The 21,616-nt window shown below is 43.2% G+C and overlaps 1 protein-coding gene across 5 annotated transcripts in view; it reads right to left on the bottom strand.

Moving 5' to 3' along the window:
* Positions 1-21,616, bottom strand: part of LOC119649834 (sialin-like) — a 47,548-nt gene that overhangs the window by 10,489 nt on the left and 15,443 nt on the right. Inside the window, exons 1-3 of one of the 5 annotated variants that reach the window (XM_038052179.1) lie at positions 2,885-2,983; positions 1,515-1,812; positions 1,349-1,462 (exon numbers count right to left, since the gene is read on the bottom strand). In XM_038052179.1, the coding sequence (XP_037908107.1) occupies positions 1,349-1,462; positions 1,515-1,781 (381 nt within the window). In that variant the 5' untranslated portion in view covers positions 1,782-1,812; positions 2,885-2,983. Of the gene's footprint in view, positions 1-1,348; positions 1,463-1,514; positions 1,813-2,013; positions 2,142-2,566; positions 2,632-2,884; positions 2,984-21,616 lie in introns of those variants that run through there. The other 4 variants (XM_038052175.1, XM_038052176.1, XM_038052178.1 and 1 more) reach the window with 4 other exon arrangements.

The raw sequence follows: 21,616 nt of genomic DNA, 5'->3' as shown, positions 1-21,616 counted from the left end.
AGGGTTGGTCCATGAAGTTTGAAGAGGATGCATTTATGGAGATGCTATTGGAAGGTCAAAATCACGGTGGTGCGGCTACAGAAAAGGTAAAGGAAATGGTAGGACGCGTAACGAGAGCATGAAATGCTGCTACGCTGAGGCGACCTGTCGTCACAAAAAAACGCTCAAAGTATTGGTGGTATGAAGGGATGCATGTTTTCAAGCTAGAAAGATCTGTCAACGATCTAGAGGAAGACCGGACTTCGACGAGAAATGACAAGTATGTGTGAACCTTCGAGGTAGGTTTAAGCAGGCTATATGGACCAGCAAGCGAGAATGCTTCAAGGAACTTAGCGCAAAGGCAGACCAAGGCCGCTCGGGAACAGCGTACAGGGTGGTTATGAAGAAGATGAGAGGGCGAACACCATAAGTAATTTTCCCGCATCTTCTGCTCGATGCCTTGATGGTGCTCTTCCTCACCGATAAAGGGGAGCGCAAACAACATAAAGAAGCATTGAACGTCTACACCATCCCTGCGATAACTGAGGAAGAACTTACGTCAATTTGCCGGAGCATTGCTGATAACAAAGCACACGGTCTGGATGCTGTTCTCAAACGAGCTCTTAAACTCGCTGTTAAGACCAGACCCGACTGGTTTATCAGCTGATGTGAAACATACATGGAAGGAGTTTTCCCCGACCGAAGGATGAGGCAAAAATTAGCTTTGCTCCCGAAACCGAACAAGCACCCAGGGCACCCATCATCATACCGACCGGAAAAGCGCAAGCAGGACACGAAAAACGGAGGGTTTGGTCGAATAAAGCCTAGTCCTTCTCGCGAAGTAATCCTTTCCGGCGGTTCCGCGGGGAAGAAAGGAGAAGAAAGCGGGTTTGGTTTTAGTGGGCGAGAATCCCACACGCTGCTGCAACCTGGTGCGGCTGTGTCTTTGTAAGATTTCCACCTCCATCCATAAAAAAAAAGACAGACAGACATACAGTAAACCGATTTTAATAAGTTTTTGGTTTACAGAAAACCTTAAAAATGAAGAATGAACTGTACTGAGCGAGTCTACCAGGAATGGAGCAGTGCAGGGTGCTTATTTGGGGATATGAACCCAAGCGCACAAAAGATTACTTAAACCTCACCAAGAAGAACCTCTGCATCATAGTGGGAATTCTCACTGGCTAAAGTAATTGGAATACTACCCCATATTTTGAGAATCTATTGAGAAAGTATTCCTTATTAAGGCAGGCCTAGACCGGATACCAGTTGTTGCGCCGTTGATGATGATGATTGAAAAACTGCATTTAATTTAAACAAATTAGGTGCAGCCAAAAATGTTATGTTATGTATTATATATTTATCTTACCGACATAACTCCTTCTAGTATCCTCAATCCTAAAAATACGTAGAATCCGGCCTTTACGGCAATAGGCGAGAGTAACGTCAGCAATGCTGTACTACCTGTTCCGATCCCAATAATCTGGAAAGTAATATTATCACCAAGTGTTGGTTTCTATGATATACCTACAAACCTGATTGCTGACAAACTGATTACTCAGAATTCCTGAAATTCCCTGCGTAACTATATACCCCATGAAGAAGGAGCTTAAAATTATTCCTTTCTGTTCTGAGGTCCAACTGACATCTTGCTCGTATACTATTGAGTTGTTTCTGATCACTGTTCGGTTTTTCGTCATTTCCACAATTGCAACACTCAAATTCACTCGTAGCGCGTAGCTCATGAAATATCCGAAGAAGGCCATCAACACTATTATGTAACGTCGTTTCTTCCAGAACATCCATGTTAAAGTGTCATTTTCTGAATCGTTGCTGAAAGATAGTAAATCAGATTATTAGATTAGATATTGTGTGCAGATTGCTTTTATTTCCAAAGAGTTCCAAAGTTAATAGTGTCCAAAGAAATTGGTGTGAAACGGTTTGCTCTCAGATTAAGTCTAGGTTGTATAAATCAGTTTTCCCGGATGAAGCATGCAATCTCTTGCATATCTCGTTTATATATTCCGCAAACACCTCATGAAACCGTTCAATCTGTTTGCATCCAACATCAAATTGCCGTGATTATCACATTTGCACTCCACCCCCAACAGAGCGCTGTTAGAAGCTAGCTCTCCTCTGGCACTGTTCTGGGACGACCTTCCTAGACACCAAATGGTCCATGCCGTCTAACATCTATGAACTCAACACTGGACAAAAAGTATTCCTACTGAAAAAACCACTTGCGATGTATCTTCACATCTGACAATAACTACATAACTTTAGGTTGCATGTCACAGTTGACCGCCCACCGTAAATTGAGCCACTGAAACGAAAATAATATCACGTGGCTTGCCACCTGCATTTTAGACAATTGTCAATTATGTCCATAGTTGCATAATTGGGGCGGAGGAAACTATTTAAATCCAAGTAATACCTCTGTTATGAACAAATACGTGGATTTAAAAAAGTTGTCCCGTTTTCTATATGTTTGTGTAAACACAGATTGACATATTCACTCCTATAAATTATTATGGTTGCAAGGACTTTTTTCAATAAATTATCCACAACAAAATCCAAACATACATACACTTCCTTAGTATCAAACTTTTTTGTATCTTTCAGAGTTGCTTGAGTCATTGTATATCTAAACGGAAACCGAAACTATTTGGAACTTTTTCGTCCCCTCACTGAAATAGTTAAAACCACTTCTCCCGACTTTCAAAAAGAGAGTTTTTAACTTGGGAGCAATATTTTTTCTTAATGAAATTTTTAACGATTAAGTTCGAAGAGAAGACTGTGAATTCTAAGAAATGTGTTTCTACAAGTGAATATAATGAAAACAAAACAAAAAAAAAAGATACTTCTGTGCTGTAAATCTGAAGTGTAATGGAATAAAGAAACATACGTGGTTGTAAAATGTACATAAATGCAATATTTAGATGTGGTTACATATGGTATGCGAACTACTATTCTTATCCAACATGTCTTTGTCCAGGTATCCAGCATGAACCTATACAGTAATTAGACTGATATCAACTGGAATACTTCATATCTGCAGTAAATACTTCATACCTGCAGTAGATATTGGGCTGCCAATTGAGTAATTGCGAATTTAAATATTGAAGCCTTCAGATGAATTTGTTAGTGATAAGCCTAGAGAACTGGCTTCAAATATTTCTAGAATCCATTTGATAGTTAACTTCCTACCCAGCAGAAGTGACATCCCCTATAATTTTGGTGATGCCTGAATAGTTCCTAGTTGTTCTACTTGTAGTCAATGGTAATTTTTCTAAATCCGATACAAAGAGCTAATGGCTAAGTCAAAACTGCCCCCATTGAGTGATATATACTTTGGATATTCAACTGTCACCTAAAAATGCTACCCTACTTCGGTTCGATCCGTTTATGTTTGGCTTTCATTGGCTTAAGGACATCTAGATGATCTTCCTTTCCTTTCCTCTTTCTCTGATTAGTTTTTACTTAGTACTTGCATTTGAGTGTGCAAGGACATGATGCAGCACATGATGGTTGACTCTTTATCCAATAGGTACCAACGTGGTGCTGTACACTCCCTCATGCCAACGTGCAATTCAATGCAATATTTGCAAGCGGAAGAAAACAGCCTGAAGTAGCTGTTGAAGCATGCGGCGATATTTTCGATGTGCTTCGTTTCGCATAACCAGGCAGTGATCTAATTGGAGGGGAGATTACACTTTCAGCGGCCGCAATTTAATTAAAATTTGTATTTTTCGGTATCTTTCACAAATTCACTACAAGTTGACCGTCGCCAATAACCATACAATTTCCGGGACGATTCCTCCCAGCAATAGCTATTTACTGCACATTGGACCGGCTGACGTCCAGACTCCGCTAATTATGCTTTGGCTGACCTCAATTTTGAACTTCAAATTCAACGTCGCTGGGACTATAACAAAACCTGCTTCGAATTTTTTCCATTACAAAAACAAATTCCCATTCACCCCAGCCAGAAACAAACGATGGATACTCCCCCAATAATATGCAGAATGAACAGGTTGTCAAAGTTTAGTATAAGCCCCAGGGCGAAACGTGGATTGGCACCCACGATGGAGCACACAACCTGAGAAATTCCTGATGAATCAACACCAACAGCTCTCCCACTAACCCCTATCTCGGCTTCAACGTGGTAAACGCTGCAAATTCTTTGTTAACGAAACGCTGGAGACGGAGTAGGATGAAGGCGAGTCTCTCTCGTTTAAAAACAGGACAAATTGGCATACATGAAAAAGGAGATATTACACAGTGGAGCAATTATAAAGGTATCACGTCACGATATTTTCCGCTACCTTTCTAGGTCAGATAGTTCCATACGCCCAGAACGTCATTGGTCCATATCAAAGAGGCTTCGCTCCAGGCAAATCAGCATGACTTTCTCTATGCGGTAACCGAACTGTTGGAATATGGACATCAGTTACACCACCTTTCATCCACTTTGAGGCCGCCTGTGATAACATAGCCAGGGTAGAACTGTACACGGCCATGAGAGAACTCGGTATCCCGACGAAATTGGACTAATTCTGACCAATGTGCAAGGCTAGATCATCGGTCTAAGACAAGGGGATGCTCTATCATGCATATTCTTTAACCTGGCCTTGGAAAAAGTGATCGGTGATGCTGAGGTAAATGCCTTCATCCAAATCGAGCAGGCAGCGCGAGATCTCCGGCTGCACATCAATGAAGGCAAGACAAAATATATGGTGGCAACGTCAGCACCGTCACCACCCAACAACATCAAACCGCACTGGTCAAACAAAAAGAATAAAGATAGGAGACTACAAATTTGGGACCGGCGATAATTTTCCTATCTAGGATCGAAAATCACAACCCATAAGAGCTATGACAATGAAATCCGGGCACGGTCGTTAGCTGCTAACAGAGACTATTTCAGCTTACAAAAACTGTTTCGCTCAAAACGTGTCACAATAGGGTTAAAGATCTTATTGTACAAGACAATGATCTTGCCAGTTCTCATATATTTCTCGGAGACCTGGGTTCTTAGGAAGAAAAATTGCGAACTCTTGGTCGAGTTCGAGAGAAGAACCTCCGAAGAATTTTTGGTGGATGGACGATTCTGTAGTACACATAACGACGAAATCTATGAGCGCTACCAGACCGACATTAAATCCGGCTCAACAGATTGCGGTGGGCGGGTCATCTATTCCGTATGGATGAGGACGATCCAGCCTGGAAAGTCTATAAGGGCTATATCTATGGTAAAAAAAAGAAGACGAGGCAGACCCTGCCTGAGATGGAACGATGGGGTGGGTCAGGACGTTTAGGGATATCGAATTGGTGGACCTGGGTGCAAAACCAGGGTGTCTGGAGTTCTTTATCAAAAAAGGCCTAGACCGGATACGGTTGTTCCGCTGTCGATGATGGTGATGTATATAATGAGATTTTTCAATATCTTATTTCCGGAAATCATAAACTTCCTGCTGTCCTGAGAGTTGGGGCTTAAGAATACACTCAAAGCCCTCTTTGCTTCTCTTAAAAGGCCATTAAAAGGAATAACACATGCAAGCGGGTTTCTGACAGATTTTTCACTGCAAGATTCAACTGGGGTTTAGCTGGCCGACACCGCATGAGCAATCTGTTCGACCACTTCGCGATCAACCGTAAGAGTTGTCTCTTAGATTTTTGCAAGAAGAGAGGCGCTGAAATTAACCTCGAAGGGATCACCATCAGATAGACGCTGACCCTTACGCTTGCATTTTCCCTTCCCGCAAGGTTAGGGAGCTGCGATCCCTCAAGTTTAGCATCGGCCATTTGTATGTTATGATCCAGTGGCAGAGCTATATTGCTGAAGGAGGAGGGGTCGCTACCAATATCCCAAAGGGGCGTAATAAGATCTGGCCGACCGCGAAATCGTGAAAGCTGATCGGTGAATAAAAGATGTCAAAAGCTCCCAGCGGTTAACGTTGGGAGTGATGTCGGAGATCAGGCGCTCAAACTTTAATACCGAACGCAATATTAGCCAGCTCAGAGTAGTGTGCGCGGGACAAAAGGAGTTTGCTATTCCGGTGGTCAGGAAAGCGGGAGAGGCCGCAGAATGTAATGATTTCAGAAATGTATACTGCATCACGAAAGAGCTTACATGTGGTCCCAAACCTTTCGATGGTTCTGTGAAGGACACTAATAATCGACCCCACATCCCCGAGCACGAACAGATGAAAAGGTGGTAAAAGCACTTCACCACGGTCCTTAACCGAGTCGAATCGGTGAGTTTCCTCCTTTGTCCACGAAATGACTAGTCATCGCAACATACGGAGCCGCACCTTTTCTTCAAGCAGAAGAGAAATCATTTCGGAAATTATGCACTTAAACGGAGATGACGGTCTTCCAGCAAAATTAGTTATCGCTGCATCTGCATTTGCTGTAGATCTGCTACACTCGTAGGGAAATCTTGGTAATCCGAGATCTTTCCCAGGGAGTGGAAGAAGAGAATGCTCGTTGAGATTCCGAACAAGTCAGGAAAGCGGAAGCTTGAATCTTCAGATATAAACATTTTGGTTTCTTCCAATGTGAAGAGCATAACACAGTTCTCCATTGGTTGATAGGATTGAAGCGTCAAGCTTCCGGTTTTCTGACTTATTCGGAATCTGCACGATCATTCTCATCTCACACTCTCTGGGAAAACAATTTCGGAAAGTACTAAGCGCGACCTTTCATTTGATACCCTACACGACTATATCAGGTATGGGGAGCCCCCCTTTAAACTCCAGCTAAATTCATGTCCCTCGGTGTATGCGTGGGATTTCCTAGTTCCCATTTGTCCACCAAATTTCGTTCGAATCGGTTAAGCCGTTTTGGAGAGAAGATCGTGTGACAGACAGACAAGCAGAGAATCGATTTTAATATGATTTTGATCGCGACAATTGGAGGAATATCTTCCCGCCTCCTGTCATCACACAGATGGAACGCATTAGCAAATATCTCGAAAGTTGCATCGACAGAAAGCAGGTTGGTTTCCGCTCTGGATCTTTCAGCATTGACTGCACTCTAACATCCTGCCGTTCATTTTGGAATACTGCGAAGAGTTTAGATTTTCGCTTCACCTGCTCTTCATCAATTTACAGAAAGCTTTCGATGATGTGAATAGAAAGTGTATTTGGTATGCTCCACGCAGGAGGGACATTCCGCAGAAACTAGGAGCTTTTATCAGACGGAGATATAATGGAGTAAAATATCACGTACTGCACTGAGGTAAAATTTCAGAGGAGTTTGAGGTCTAAAGCGAAGTTCCTATCACCGATATTATTTCTTCTTGCCATCGGTGACGTTTTTCGTGCTGCCATATTCGAAGGACGTGGAGGAGTTGAATGGACTATGACATCTTTTCTCAAACACCTCCAGCATTTGTTTCCTCTCTCACGGGTGATGAACTTTGACGGAATGACTCTGGATTTGGAATGAGAGGAAAGTTATGTCCGGTGGAAGAAAAACAATAATAAAACCAAGGTTCTCAGTCTGACGGATCATCGCATTCTTGCTAACTGTATTAATGGGCAGGAGCATTGAAGCGTCGATCAATTTGTATATATTGGGAGCGTTGTTCTGGTGCCACGTTGGATGTAGTTCGACGCATTAACAGCAGTGGGGCCGCTTTCACTCTCTTGTCTAAAATCTGGAAATACATCTAATCTCAACGTCAAGATCGAGTTGAGGCTGTTCCGTGTTAATGTCCTTTCTGTGTTGTTATATGAGAGTAGCATATGGAAAGCGAACTCTGCTGCTACTCAAAAGCTCCAAACATGGATAAAAACCTGATTGGAGTACGCTGGCCTGAGGCTATCTCAAACGAAGAACTTGGTGGCGCACAGGCCTGCCACTCGTACGCATTGTGATCGGAAGACGGAAGTGGCTGTCCTCTGCCACACACATTAAGAAAGGCGCCAATTACATTGTGGTCTTCCCAAGGGCACTTGGTGCAGAACAACACAGAAGGATCTGTCTGGCTTCTGTCTTCTGTGCCGAGTGTTTCGGGAAGTCGTAGGCGCGCTGATAGTTGCGCTCTACAAGAAACTGAACGGTCAGGTACCAAAAGGTGCGATATAAACTCGTGAACGATGCTTTGCTTACCAAACAAAGAGCCATAACAGATAGATGGCGAGAATATTTCGCGCAGATTACCACGGAAGAATTAGTTCATCAACAAACTCGGCCGACATTCGCAGAAATTATACCTGTCAGGGCCAATGAAGTTGAGGAGGCAATCAAACTAATGAAATCAGCGAAACCGACAGTGTCTGAAGACATCGTATCTGACCTCTAGAAAGCGAAAAGCTTGGACCCAACACTGTGGCTATTGAGTTTTTCAATCGGGTTATTCAGGAAGGTAGAGCACCATCTGGTTGATAAGAAAGCACCACAGTTGCAATATGGAAAAGAAAGATACCTCAGCTGAAAGTTCAAATTTCCGTCCGATCTGTTTGCTGTCCCATACCATGAGGATTTCTGAACGCATTCTTGACAATCGTATTCATGACATCGTGAATACAGCCAGGTTTATCAAGAAATGCGGAAGTACTGCCGCAATACACTTTGCACGGTTTCTCATGGAGAAACACCTTGAGAAGGATCACTTTCTTTACGTTGCGTTTCTGACTCTGGGAGAAGCTTTTGACAGTTTGCAACACGAACTCATCTGGTATGTTCTGCACCAATACCTAGTGCCAGAAGAATTCGTGCGTTGTTCTACCACGATTCGAAAACTTAAGTTCGAAGTGTGGCGGGTATATCAAAATGGCATCGTGTTTCTACCCGTGTTCATCACGAAGCACCCTCTCTCCACTTCTTCTTTTTCTTTTTATGGACACTGTCACACAGGACATCCAACTTCCAAAGCCCTATACACTGTTTTATACAGATATTTTTTTGGCATCGTTTATGCAGATGATGTTTTCTTGTCGGCAAAAATGGAATGATTGCCTCATGCAACACGGTCTCAAATTGAATCTGAATAAAACAGAATTTTGTCAACCGATCCCCAAGGAACTGTCAGTGACAGTTGTAATCAACGTATCAACGAACGTCTTAAATCGAAAATTCAGCGCAGTATCGTACGCGCTGTCACCCTATATGGTTCTGAGTGATGGCCGACTATAAAAGACAACGAACGGCGTCTCGCGGTAAAGAGACGAGGATGTTGCGTTTGACCAGTGGCAAAACACGCCTTGATCACATTCGAAATAAGGATATCCCCGATTAATAAAAAAGAAAAAGAAGTTTGTGGAGAAGAATGCGATGAGAAGGAAAGGGGTTCCTTCCCAGTTAACAAAAAGGTCGAATTGTGTTGGGCAAAATTTTGATAGGCTAAAAATTTGTTAACTCCAGTGCGAAAAACGGTTATTTAATGATACATTTGACCTAAAACCAAACAAACATCCAAAAACGCATCCATGTAAAAATAGACCCATTTGATTTCAAAACAACTGCTGCAGAGTGACGGCTGCATTTTTTCGGAATTTTGATTGGCCGCTTTTCATTTTCGGTTCAAAAATAGATTTTTTAAGGAGTGTTTTTGAAAATTTCCCATTAACACCGCAAAAAAATTCTATTATTAATTCCCTTAAAATATTTGAGATGTTTTCCAATCTATTTTTAAATTTTAAAGAAACAAACAGTTGGGATTGGAATGTGAGTTTGAATAAAATAACATTCTAATCTGATTTTTATGGATATTAACTGTTTACAGAAACTCTATTAAGCGGTTGTTGGGATTAAACAAAAGTGAATTTGTTTACAATTAAAAATTTTACATTGTAGAGGAAAAACTGGAAAATTGTAGAGGATTTTAATTAACATCCAAATATTTTGTATGGTGGGGTGTTTATGGTATGTTTGATCGCCGACTTTAAGTTAATTTGTTACCGAGGTAATGCCTATACAATGGAAGTCAAGGTGAAAAGTTGAAGTGCAACATAATAAGATACGCAGTGAGATGACGCCTAATAGATTCCTCTTATTGCTGGTTATTTTGGGGGATGGTTTTCTTCGTTGGAGCTTATGTTGCATGCTTCTGCAATATGAAATTTTCCTAAGTGAAATTGAACCGATTTGCAGATCCTTAATTTGGGTAATGAACCCACTTTCTTCAACGTGGTCAGGCGAAAGGTCATCGACATCCCCTGACATCACGGCTCTGGTCGGAGAGTAGCAAAGGAAATCACACCCTCGGATCACAGACGCATTGATTTCGTAATGGACATGGATAGTGATTCAGACGCTAACTGGAATCGCTATAAAGAGGCACAGAAGGCTCTAAAGAAGAGCATAAGATCGGCTTGCGAAGAGACTAACTCTCTTGAGGCAACCTCAAAGCTGAAGGGATTCTTGTTAAAGAACGTAGCCAGAAACTGGATTATTTACTTTTACAGAATGGAAGGTACACAGGAAGCGATGAAGAAACGTCAAACCATTTGCTTGAAGTGCACTTCACACTTCCCTGGTAACATCCAAAGTCTCATCTCGGGACTGACAGGTGTATACAACCCTCAACCGAGAGACTGAAATCTGGCATGCAAAGTAGTATCACTGGAGCATAGATTCATAGATGTATCTCTGTATATATCGCACATGCCTAGCACCCGCTTATATTCCAATTAACTATTCATCGAAAGAGAAGAATGGTCGACAAATGGCCAAGAGTCTTTTCAGATTACAGACTTAATAATCTTCACCGACGAGTCAGTCATGGAGGGCGGATCAGCCGCAGGGGTGTTCTCGGGGAATCCAATTATAGAATTTGCCCGACCCCTCGGAAAAATAACGACCATGTGCGGACACATATGCCATTTCATTGGCAGCAGAAGAATATCTGCGACAAAAATGGAGAATTCGCACTATTCGAATGTGTTCTGACAATCGAACACCATTATCAGCACTAAACAGCAACGACATATCAAGCTAGTTGGTGTGGAATTGTCATCAGGTAGTGCTGAAGCTTGGTCGACTGAACGAAACATTCCTGATGTGGGTGTCGAGGCACTCTAACATCGCTGGTAATGACGAGGCTCGCCAAGGGTCGGATCCACAATGGTGGGGCCAGAACCAGCTCTTAGAATCCGACCATCTAATGTTAAGTCTACTCTGAAGGGTGAAATTGCAAGGATTCACGCAGCCGAGTGGAGAAATTTGGACTATTACTGGCAGGCGAAAATCCTTGGGAAAGAGCCTAGGGTCACTAGAGCGGCATTTTTGTTGTCCCTTAAGAAGTGGGACATGAGGACCATAGTAGGGCTTTTAATGGGAATCCAAGTAAACAAGAGAAAATGGTGTGCCGTGTGGTGATTAGTATTACACACCTGGTGACCTCGACGGAAGAAAAATTCCACTGGCCGCGAAGAGTTCTGCCTGGAAAGGCAGGTTTGTGTGAAAAGTTGCAATTGCGACGATTGTGCCCAAGTTGAGCGAGTCAGCGCAGTCAAGATTGAGCAACAGCCGACATCGTCGCAGGGCCAGTTTTGGGCTAGTTTTTGTGTGCCGCTAGTTGCGAATACGACGTATGGTGGCTAAACCGTGCGCTAGAAGGAACCAAACGTAGCGCCGCGAACGCAGTTCCGAACGAGCGATCGCAAGGGATTCATTTCGTTGAATTTTGCCGAGGACGTCCCGACTGGAAGAGCTGAAATCATTGTTCGGTCCGTTGAGCCGCCATCAAAGATCAATTGCACGTTCAGAAGCCCCAGTGCGAACGAGTTTTCCGCAACCGAGCGAAGACGAAGGATTTAGGTGTACGCGTGTTTACGTTTTTGAAGTGATCTCGCAATTTTTCCTGCAAATCCGCGTTGGCAGAACACCGATCGAGAGGCGGAAGCTGATCAGGTAGAGCCGTGCAGCCGAGTTTGCATACGAGTCCCAGCCCAGCAGACAGAACCTGAGTCTGAGTACTCCGTCGTTCCCGACCCGCAGCCACACAGCGGAAACTTGATATAAGTCCTCAACTAAGCAGAGTCTCCAAAAGAAAGCCGACGACACGGCAGGAACACACGAAAGTCCTAGGGGTTTAACGTGTGTACCTGCCGTGAAGGCTTAATCCCACGGTCCTTTTCGGACACGGATTGATTTTGGGACTACAATCAGAGCCCCGCCATGCAAGCACAGCAGTCCTGGTTTATACTGAGTGCAGGCTCAGCATTCATACCAGTTGATGCGAGGCCTATCTAACACCTCTGCCGCAACTAAGGGGTACGGCACCCGAGTTGTACAGCGCAACTCCACGCTTGAACTCCAAGGACCTCTGCCCGCGATGTAGGCATAACCACAACCACCATGAAACTCCCACTAGGGGGCCAACCGCAAATAAGCGGGCCGAGAACACATCCTCCAGGATTTCTACTGGAACATATGCTCTCAGAGGGCCATCCCGGTTCCTATGGTACCAGATAACCTCCGGTGAGGCTTCGTGGCAGAGCCACTTCAGATGAGTTCCTTGCAGACTCGGGTCTGATCGCCCTCCTCGAGTACGTGGGGACGGAACTCCCCAACGGGTTAACTGGAACGGCAGGAACACAGTAGCAATTCGATCCCCAGCAGATAGCACCAGCCTCCAAGAAGCGGAGGCTGACTTCGACGACGACACCCTAGGGAGCCGGAGCCGCCGACAAGGATCATTCGCACGCTCAGGAGCCGCAAACTCAAAAGCCCTGTCAGTGCAAGCCGCCGCAGGGAAAAAGTTTCAAAATTTTTTGTTTGATAATAATTATAGTACGATTAATAATAATTGTAGAATTAATGATAATTGCTGAAACGCCGCAGGAGACGGTATCGATATTCTTTTAAAAAAAATTCATCGTCGGAGTTCCGCTCCCGTGGCGAGTTTTTTTTATTTTGGTCTGCGCTTCAAGTGTCCACTGCGGAGTGCGTCGGTGGTTTTTTCTTTCTTTTCTCTTTCGTACGGACATTTGGGGTCTGCCGTCGTCGAATTAGGGTCTTTTCAAATTTGGTACAGCCGCGTCCTCAACTCAACTCGCATCGTTAAACTTAGCTACTGTCATGTCTCAGGATAACAAAGACGCGACAGGCCCATCGGATCTTCAAATGACTACCCTTGCTGTGCGCGTCCCTCCTTTTTGGCGAAGGAACCCGGAGCTCTGGTTCGTCTATCTGGGGGCGCAATTCGCAATTCGAATTCGACCAAATTTAACTACTCTATTGTGGGCCTGGATAAGGAGTCCATCCTCCTAGTGGCAGATATTGCAGAATCGGGCTCCTATAGTTTGTTAAAACAAAGCTGATCAAGCGCCTGTCAGTAAGTGAGTCAGCTAAACTGGATCACTTGCAGGCGATCAATTCCCAGCCAATTGCTCCGTGAAATGAGGCAATTGGGTGGGAGTAAGATCAACGACGACTTTATGGAGCCGCTTTGGCTGCAACGACTTCCAGGCAGGCCTCGCGTGCATCTTCGGGTCTTTGGAGGCGCTGGCTGCTGCAGCTAGTAAGGTGCATGAGGTGCGTCCCACGGCCGTTTAGCAGCCTTCATATGAAATAGGCGCGCTACAGCGTGAGATGGCGCTGTTGTGGCCAGTATGGCGGAGATGAGGGCGACGAGGGACACTCATCGTTCGGGCAGCAGGTGGCGAGCTCGCTCGCGATTTTCTGTCCAAAAAGGGCGATCGGATAGCAGATCACAAGAACAAACTACGGATCCAAGCAATTTGTTGGTACCACCGTAGGTTCGGCGAAAAAGCTGCCAGATGTACGCTATCATGTAAATTCGCGCCTACCACAAAAAATTAGGTCCGTGGGGAGTCCTGGCGACGGCCAACAAGAACGCAACGCCACGTCGCCTAACAGTTTATGACCCTCTCAGCAGGCGCAGTTATCTGGTTGACACTGGTGCGGAGGTTTCAGTTAAGGAGATAATGCAATGGGCCTAACAATGGCCTGAGTGCTCGAAGCTGCGGCTCCTCCCAGTAAGATAAACTAACTAAACTATCTTCTGCCCAATCGACAAAATGTATACTTTTATTTCCGAGATTTATTTCTCTAATTTATCAATGGACAAATATTCATAGCTCAAAAATGCCAAAGAATTTTAATTGGCAATCAAGTATCTTAGTTATAGTGTGAAGAATTTTTATGATGAATTTGCCGCTAGGATGGCCTGCTGACAGACGAGCTGATTTTAGATTCGTATCTTATCAAGGTAACAAGAGATGTAGCTGAATTATCACCTAATAGACGGTGAAATATTGCAGTCTCCTCAGTCGGATACTCTTATTTATTTAAAAATATTTATCTTTTTCTATAAAATCTTGTGAAGCTGCTTGATTGGTTATTTTTTAATTGGTTGCATTTCTCAGCAAGGGTTGACTTTATGCTCTGAAGCAACCTTCCCTAGACTAGAGTAATTTGAAAAGAGAAAAACGAAACATGCTAACGCTCATCCTTTCAAAAAAGATGCGACACTTTTTTTCAAAATGAAAATAGCTGCAAAAACCAATTTGGCACTGCAAAAATATAAACAAAATATTTTTGGAAGTCTACTACTACAAACATTCCGTCATTCAATATTAGAAAAAAACCATTATCTACCACAAAATCTATTGAAAATAGCCTGTTTTCACAATGAACCACTTTGTGGTGAGAGCGAACGGACAGCAAATTAGATTGGACTCTGCATGCTGGTTTTCATTTGTATGAGTTCTTGTTAGAACGAAAATACAGGAAGATAAAGTAGTCATTCTTAAGCTTTGTCATCTCTGACGCCACTTTTCAGGAAAATTTTAAAGATACTCTGGCCAGCAGGAAAGTGGAGAAAGTAGGCAGCATTGAACAGAAAATAATAAATCTACGCGGATTTGCAAGAAAACTATGGTGGTTAATCAGGATTAATAATTATATATGATGATATGCAAATATATAAAATATTCTGGTTGGTTGGTTTCATTCTAAAATTATAATAAATTAATTTAAAAAAAAAAACTAAGAAGGACTGGTTAGATGACAAAAATATATCAAAAAATGGAAATTCAAAACTAGGAACCACTACCCTTTATTTAAACTTCACTTTTGTGTGTAACAAAATTTTATTAAAATCGGTTTATTGTGTGTCTATCTATCAGTTTGTCTGTCACATGCATTTGTCTCAGAAATGGTTATAGCCATTGACACTAAATTTTGTGGAAAGGTGGGAACTGTGAATGCTCATGCATACAATGAGATATATCATTCTACGTCGAATTTTAAGGGGGGTCTTCTTACATACAATAGGGCGTGTAATTTTTTTTGACGTGATAACGTCTTATAAATCGATTAACACGGCTGCATGCATGAAAATGTGTCAGGTTTCGTCTGAGCCTGAGCGTGCAACCGAGAGCGCGGAAAAAGTGATAGAGGGGCACCATCGGCCCAAGCGTCGGAATTTATCTCTCTTCTTCCGTGTAGTCAGAGCTAGCAGTTTATCTCCAGAACCATGTATGGCTTCAAGAATAATCTCCCGTTTTTCTGGGTAGGTGGTTTTTAGAAACTCACAATATTGATGTTTTGTCATCACATTGCTGCGTTTCTTGACAATCGAGTATCCTTGTCGGGGGACGATTTGGTTAACATCATCGACATTCTCGGCACCACCTTCTCCTAATAATCGTTGGACAAACGCCGCTCTTGATTCTTCTTCTTGCAAATTGCTGTTATGATCTTCGTCAACGAAATCACTAACGTTAGCATACCATGAAGCAAACTGAGCCAAATACACTTGTTCTAAAGATGCAGGTCGTTCTTCATATCGCTGTATTATGTTTTTGGTCCTAACATCAGTGTTGCTTCCATCGACGCCTTCGCAGTCTATTTGCTGACGACACTTGGGGTAGAATTGTCCTTCTTCCGACCACACCGTTGGGATGTACACAATTTGACGACTTGCTTCACTCATTGGTTGTCGTAGTAGATACCATGCTGCTTCTTGCGCTGACGGTTTCAATTGGCCTGTGTTGTCCTGATCGGGATGCTCTTACATCATCGTGGTAAGCTCATGACGTAGGTTTCCCATTCCACGGGCTGATTTATTTACATACTCTGCGTAACTGTGCTCATCCAAGGTAAACTGAGTGTTGATGTTAGAGTTGACTTCGCCGGCAAGGTAGAGATAGAACCTGTTTGTCATAAGTTCGTCGAAAAATTGTAATTTTCAATTAACCCCTTCTTTGCATTATATAATACAAAAGTATTAATTCAGTGAAAATGAAAAAAAAATGTACGCCCCCTTTTGCATGTATGGAGAGCCTCCCCCCCTTAAATTCGACGTAAAAGGATGTAAGTCCCTGTATGCGTGAGCGTTCACAGTTCCCACCTTTTTACCAAATTCGGTATCAATTGCTATAACCGTCTCCGAGAAAAATGCGTGTGACGGACAGACAGACAGTAAACCGCGAAAAAAAGTGTTTGCTGTCTAAAATTGTTTTTCGATGCCATGGATAATGCGACTCGCAATGCGTGCGTGCGGCACCCAAGCTGTTTACTCGGCTACAACTCTCCATCCCCAGCTGAAAGAGCAGACGCATTGCTCTCTCATCCCGGCTGCCGCAAGCCAAAACGGACGCGCTGCGGGCCTCTCCTCCTAATCACGTCTTCTTGCTGGACGAAGTGCTTTAGTCGAACCAAGGAGACCTGTTTAACCGTGCCAGGCTATGTCGGCCTTGCTTGAAGACTTCAAAGCGACCCTCATAAGGTGGCTGTAGCGGCTTTCGAGGAGCATCCATCCCAACTAAGACGTGGGTACAGGATTCAAGATCGCTGGGCACGTCAGCAACGATTTTCGGTGCTGGTAGCCTTAGCTTTGGCATTCCATCTTTGAGCAGATGCAACAGATGGGTAGCGTTGAGTGGAGAACAGGGTCGCTGGGAACTCTCAACTTCTCTCGTATACCAGTTCTGCGGGACTTGTAATAAATTCTTTTCGATTGGCTGTCCGGAGAACAAGTAGAACAAGGGGTAGGACCTGCGACCAAAAAAGTTCATCCTGGGCCATTATAGCGGCCTTCAGCGTCCGGTGCCACATTTTGAGCATCCCATTGGATTGCGGGTGGTACGCGGTTGTCCGATGACGTTTAAAGTCGAGGAGTTTGCCCAATTCTGAGAAAAGGGAGGGCTGCAGCTGTATTTCCTGGTCGGTGATTATAATTGCCCACACACCAAACCGTGGAATCCATTCTCGACCTAGCACCTCTGCACAAGATTGTGTCTCTAAGAAGCATTGCCTCAGGCAATGTGAACCTATTGATGATTGTGAGGGAATACCTGAAACCGTGCGAGTCTCGCAAAGGGCGAATCATATCGAGGTGGATTGTGTGGAAACGCTTGGTGGACCGAGGGAAGACTCTTACCTCTTTTCACACATGCTTTGTAGTTTCGCTTTTCTGCCATCCGATGCAATGTCTGGCCCAAAAATTAATGCGCTTGTTCATGGACGGCCAGAAATTCTTCGCGGTGACTTACCGATTCATTGTCCGAATGCCAGGGTGCGGCAGATCGTGAACGTCGTGAAATATTTCGTCTCGGAAATCGGCCGGAACATATGGCCTTGATACCGTGTCTGAGGTATTGGAGTAAATACTGCATGTTGAGTCGAAGATAGGAAACTCCTTGAATATGTATTTGAAGTTGGTCCTCAAGTTCTGACGGTTCTGCGCGTCGGCGATTGCCGGAAAATCGGCGGTGGCGGGAATCTTGACCTCTTCAACACGTGACAAAGTATCAGAAACCATGTTATCTTGTCCAGACACGTGTTGAATGTTGAAAGTGAATTGGCTGATAAAGCTCAAGTGCTGAAGTTGGTGATTGAATACTTTGTCGGGCTTTTGTTTTAAAGCAAAAGTGAGTGGCTTATGTTCCGTGAATAATGTGAACGGCCTGCCTTCAAGAGAACACCGGAAGTATTTAATTGCCAGGTTCGCCGCGAGTAACTCCAGATCAGTGCTGTAGTCCCATTGAGCGGGATTGAGTTGTTTGGAGAACAAACTCAACGGCTTTAAGATTTGATTCACTTTTGGGTGAAGAGTAGCACCTATGACAATGTCGGAGGCATCGACGAATACGACTAGGGTACATCTTGTTGAGAAAATGCCAGAAGTGTAGTAGCCCCTAGCTGTTGCTTGATCTCAAACGCCTGGACAGCCTCTGGCAACCACACAATTAGAGTCTTTGGTTTTCGGACCGGACAAAAAGGCGTTAAGGATAAATTGATAGTGGACGACCTTGGGAGAGAAAGGACGATAGAAGTTTAACATGGCCAAGAACCTTCCCAGATCCTCAATGAAATCAGTTGTATTTTGACCGCGTCTGGTTGGGTGCCTTCAGGGATAATCAGGTAGCGGAGGAATCTCACCTGCGGTTGTAGAAACTTGCACTTTTCAACGTTAAGTACTAGACCGGCCGGCAAGAAAGGAAGTTGAAAAATCTACTCGAGGTGCTCTAAATGCTCGGCCTCAGAGGAAGACGCGGCCAGAATAGCATCCAAATGTACGAAACAGAAGTTAAAAGTTTGCGGAACAGAGCAGATACATCTTTGAAAGCTTTATGTTGCACAGTCCAAGAGTCATCCTAATGAACTCGAAGAGTCCGAAAGGTGTGCTATTGCCAATTATGGAATGTCTACAGGGATCTCCTGGTATGCCTTGACTGTGTCAAAAATCGAAAAAATTAGACAGTTTGCGGTAGAGTGCGCAAAATAGTGGATGAATGGGAGTCTGGAATCGTCGGAGCATTTAGGCGTCTATAGTCGCCACAAGGTCTCCATTCGCCATTTGATTTAGGGACCATGTGAAATGATGAAGACTAACAACTGTCTGAAGGTCTGCAAATACCCCACTCAAGAAGTTCTACGAACTCTTTCCGCGAGCTTCTGGGGTGGTAACGGACGCAGTAGTGGGAAGCCAGTAGTGTTGATGTGGCAAAGTCTTCAAAACTGATGCAAAGAGTACTCGGTGAGCAGGATGAGATTTTTCCTGATGACCTAAGGGAAGTTGTGGGTTCAATAAGGGACCTACTATGTATATCCACTAGCGATCCGTGGTGACACAGGAAATCCGCGCCTAAGATAAGTATGCTGATGTCCGCGATAATGCAGGGCTAAGAAAATGCTAGTCGAAGTCCTTAACTTAAGTCTACCTGTCCGTAGCCATATTTGCGGACCGACGAAGAATTTGCTGCCGCCAGTTTCAATGACTGCGGTAGTAAATTATTAAGCGAGCTCAAGGGGTCGCAGATTGTGAGAGGACGTGGTACTGCATTTAGGATAACAGTTGCAGAACTGCCTGCAAGTTAGATTTGTTTCGTGAGTAATTGCAGGGGCGGATACCTTTTTAAGCCTTTTCAACGAACCTACAATGGTACCAGCATGCCGCAGTTTATACCGAAGGTTCGCCGATCTACTAACTGATCGCCCATTTCGGTTATACATGTTGATCTAGTCCTACTCCCGGCAAAGCACCAACGGCCTTTGCCAACCCAGAGACTGTGGCCGTCATGAACTTTGTCCGCGATGACGGCTAACGAGTCCAGAGATCCCGAATTCGCGCATGCCAGAATGGCTTGTGTGCTCTCCTGAAGCCTCTGCAGCACAAAGACTGTAGCAACTCGCCGGCTTTGTCATCACCCAACCGGTCACCTAGCAATAGCTCCGTCAGTACGTGGTTAAATTTAGCCCTCTCAATTACTGACAGGAATTTTACGAGTTGCTCTTTTAACGTTATGCCATATTTTCCTTTATAGATGATTATAAAACAAAGCAAGGATCAACGTTTTGCAGCATATGTGTAATTGCTAAGTAAAATAAAATAAACCGATTTTTTATGACTCCATCATGAAGTGTTGATTTCTGCAACAAATACTGCTGTCTAAACACAATGCTCAGATTTTCAAGGCTGACTTTATTTCCAACTAGAAAAATGAAAATTCCTCCATTGATTTTCGAAAATTCTGCACCAGCAAAAATTGGCACATCTAATTCGCGCCATTCTCGACTAACTGCCTGGAGAAGAAAATTGTTGCTTGAAATATGTGTGTAATTCGTCGTTTCTATTTTCCACGGATTGTAGTCAGTCATGGCTTTGGAATTTGATCATGTTGAATTTGGACTCAATCAAACTTGTGGAAGGCATCCACAATAAGATTTATGTACGTCCGAATTGAAAATGTATGGCAAACGTCCAAATTTTGCGGAATTTAATTATTTGATAAATTAAAATGGTTTTGCGAAATGGATACCTGCAGTTTATTTTTGCTCTACTTAGTCTCGTAGGACTGTTTGCTTACACTTCTCTAAGTGTTTATTTTATGTTTACACCTATGCGAGGGAGTACATCTTGTTTCCACTTCTTATTTCTATGTTGAAAGGAAAACATTTTTATATTATATAAATTACGGCGTAGTAGAAATATCTTTAGCCGTAGCGGAAAGTATCTTTGATGATTTGAAAAATTACGCAGAAAATTGAGGATTTTATCTACAGGTGGCCTCTTCAGATTTTTATTTTTTAGATCTGAATACACTTGGAAAATGGGTAGAGAAAATAGTGGATCTTTCACTTTAATGGTATTTTACAGATTTAGTCCTAATTTATATCTTAAATAGCCAATATCGCTATTGAAGTTCGTGCATATATAAAATGAAAGTTATGTCCTTGTGCTCGTAAATATAGATATTAAATTAAAACAGACCCCACAACACGTGTATTCATATAAATTCTCCTGAAATATTTCAAGGTCTTCCGTAGGAACTTTTAATTAAAAAAGAATCTTTCATCGCATCCAAACAAGATTTTTTTAAAACAGAAAAATTACGAAATTTACAATCCGACAAAATGTCAAGGAGAACACGTGAAAAATTCGATTTCAACCAACGAAATATTCTTCTCCAAAAACAAAGTTCCAATTTCAACTTTTTAGTCCATTTCAATTTTTTGTATCTCTCGTAGTAAACAGAAAAAAGATTGGAATACCACATTCGTCACTACATCTACTCTATAGAATTGCTTAAAATTTAATTCAGAAGATTTTTATAGTCGTTAGTCATTTAAAAGAATGGGGGAAACATTGGATTGTTAATGGAAGTGGACGTTGAACTCACTTTATTTACGAGGATATAATTGGTTGATGTCTTCATACTTCGTTGAAATGAAAATGAGGTTTCAAGGGGACATCCACATCGCCCCGGATTGATACACATATTTTCGGATAAATTTACTCAGTTTGTCAGCTGAACCAAACACCATAATCTGGACCAGAGGCCATAATCATTGTCAACGGAAGAGTGTTTTAGATTCCGGTAGGGTGCCACCCCAATCCTGATTCCGTTTGCTACATTAGTCATTAGAACTTCTTCTTGAATTTCAAATCACCCCAGACGGTCCCAACCAATTTCAGAGAGAAGAGGGCAAGGGTCACCATTGTCAGAATGGCCGTGTAACACCTAGGCTTCTGTGGGAGTGAGTGACAACATGTGTAACGACATCGCTGGTGGTTACCTAAAATACCCTTCAGCTCCACCACGACTTCCCGAGGCGCTCGCATTCGTCCTCGACTGTCCTGCGTGTATTCCACTGCATGGCGTAGCCCGCAATGTAATTATTGCCCCTGCTTAAGGTGTGACCAATTCACTGC

This window comes from Hermetia illucens, chromosome 2 (assembly GCF_905115235.1).
Source record: "Hermetia illucens chromosome 2, iHerIll2.2.curated.20191125, whole genome shotgun sequence".
Classification (NCBI taxonomy): Eukaryota; Metazoa; Arthropoda; class Insecta; order Diptera; family Stratiomyidae; genus Hermetia; species Hermetia illucens.
Note: the sequence above shows the minus strand (reverse complement) of the source record. Positions and strands in the feature narration are given on the sequence as shown.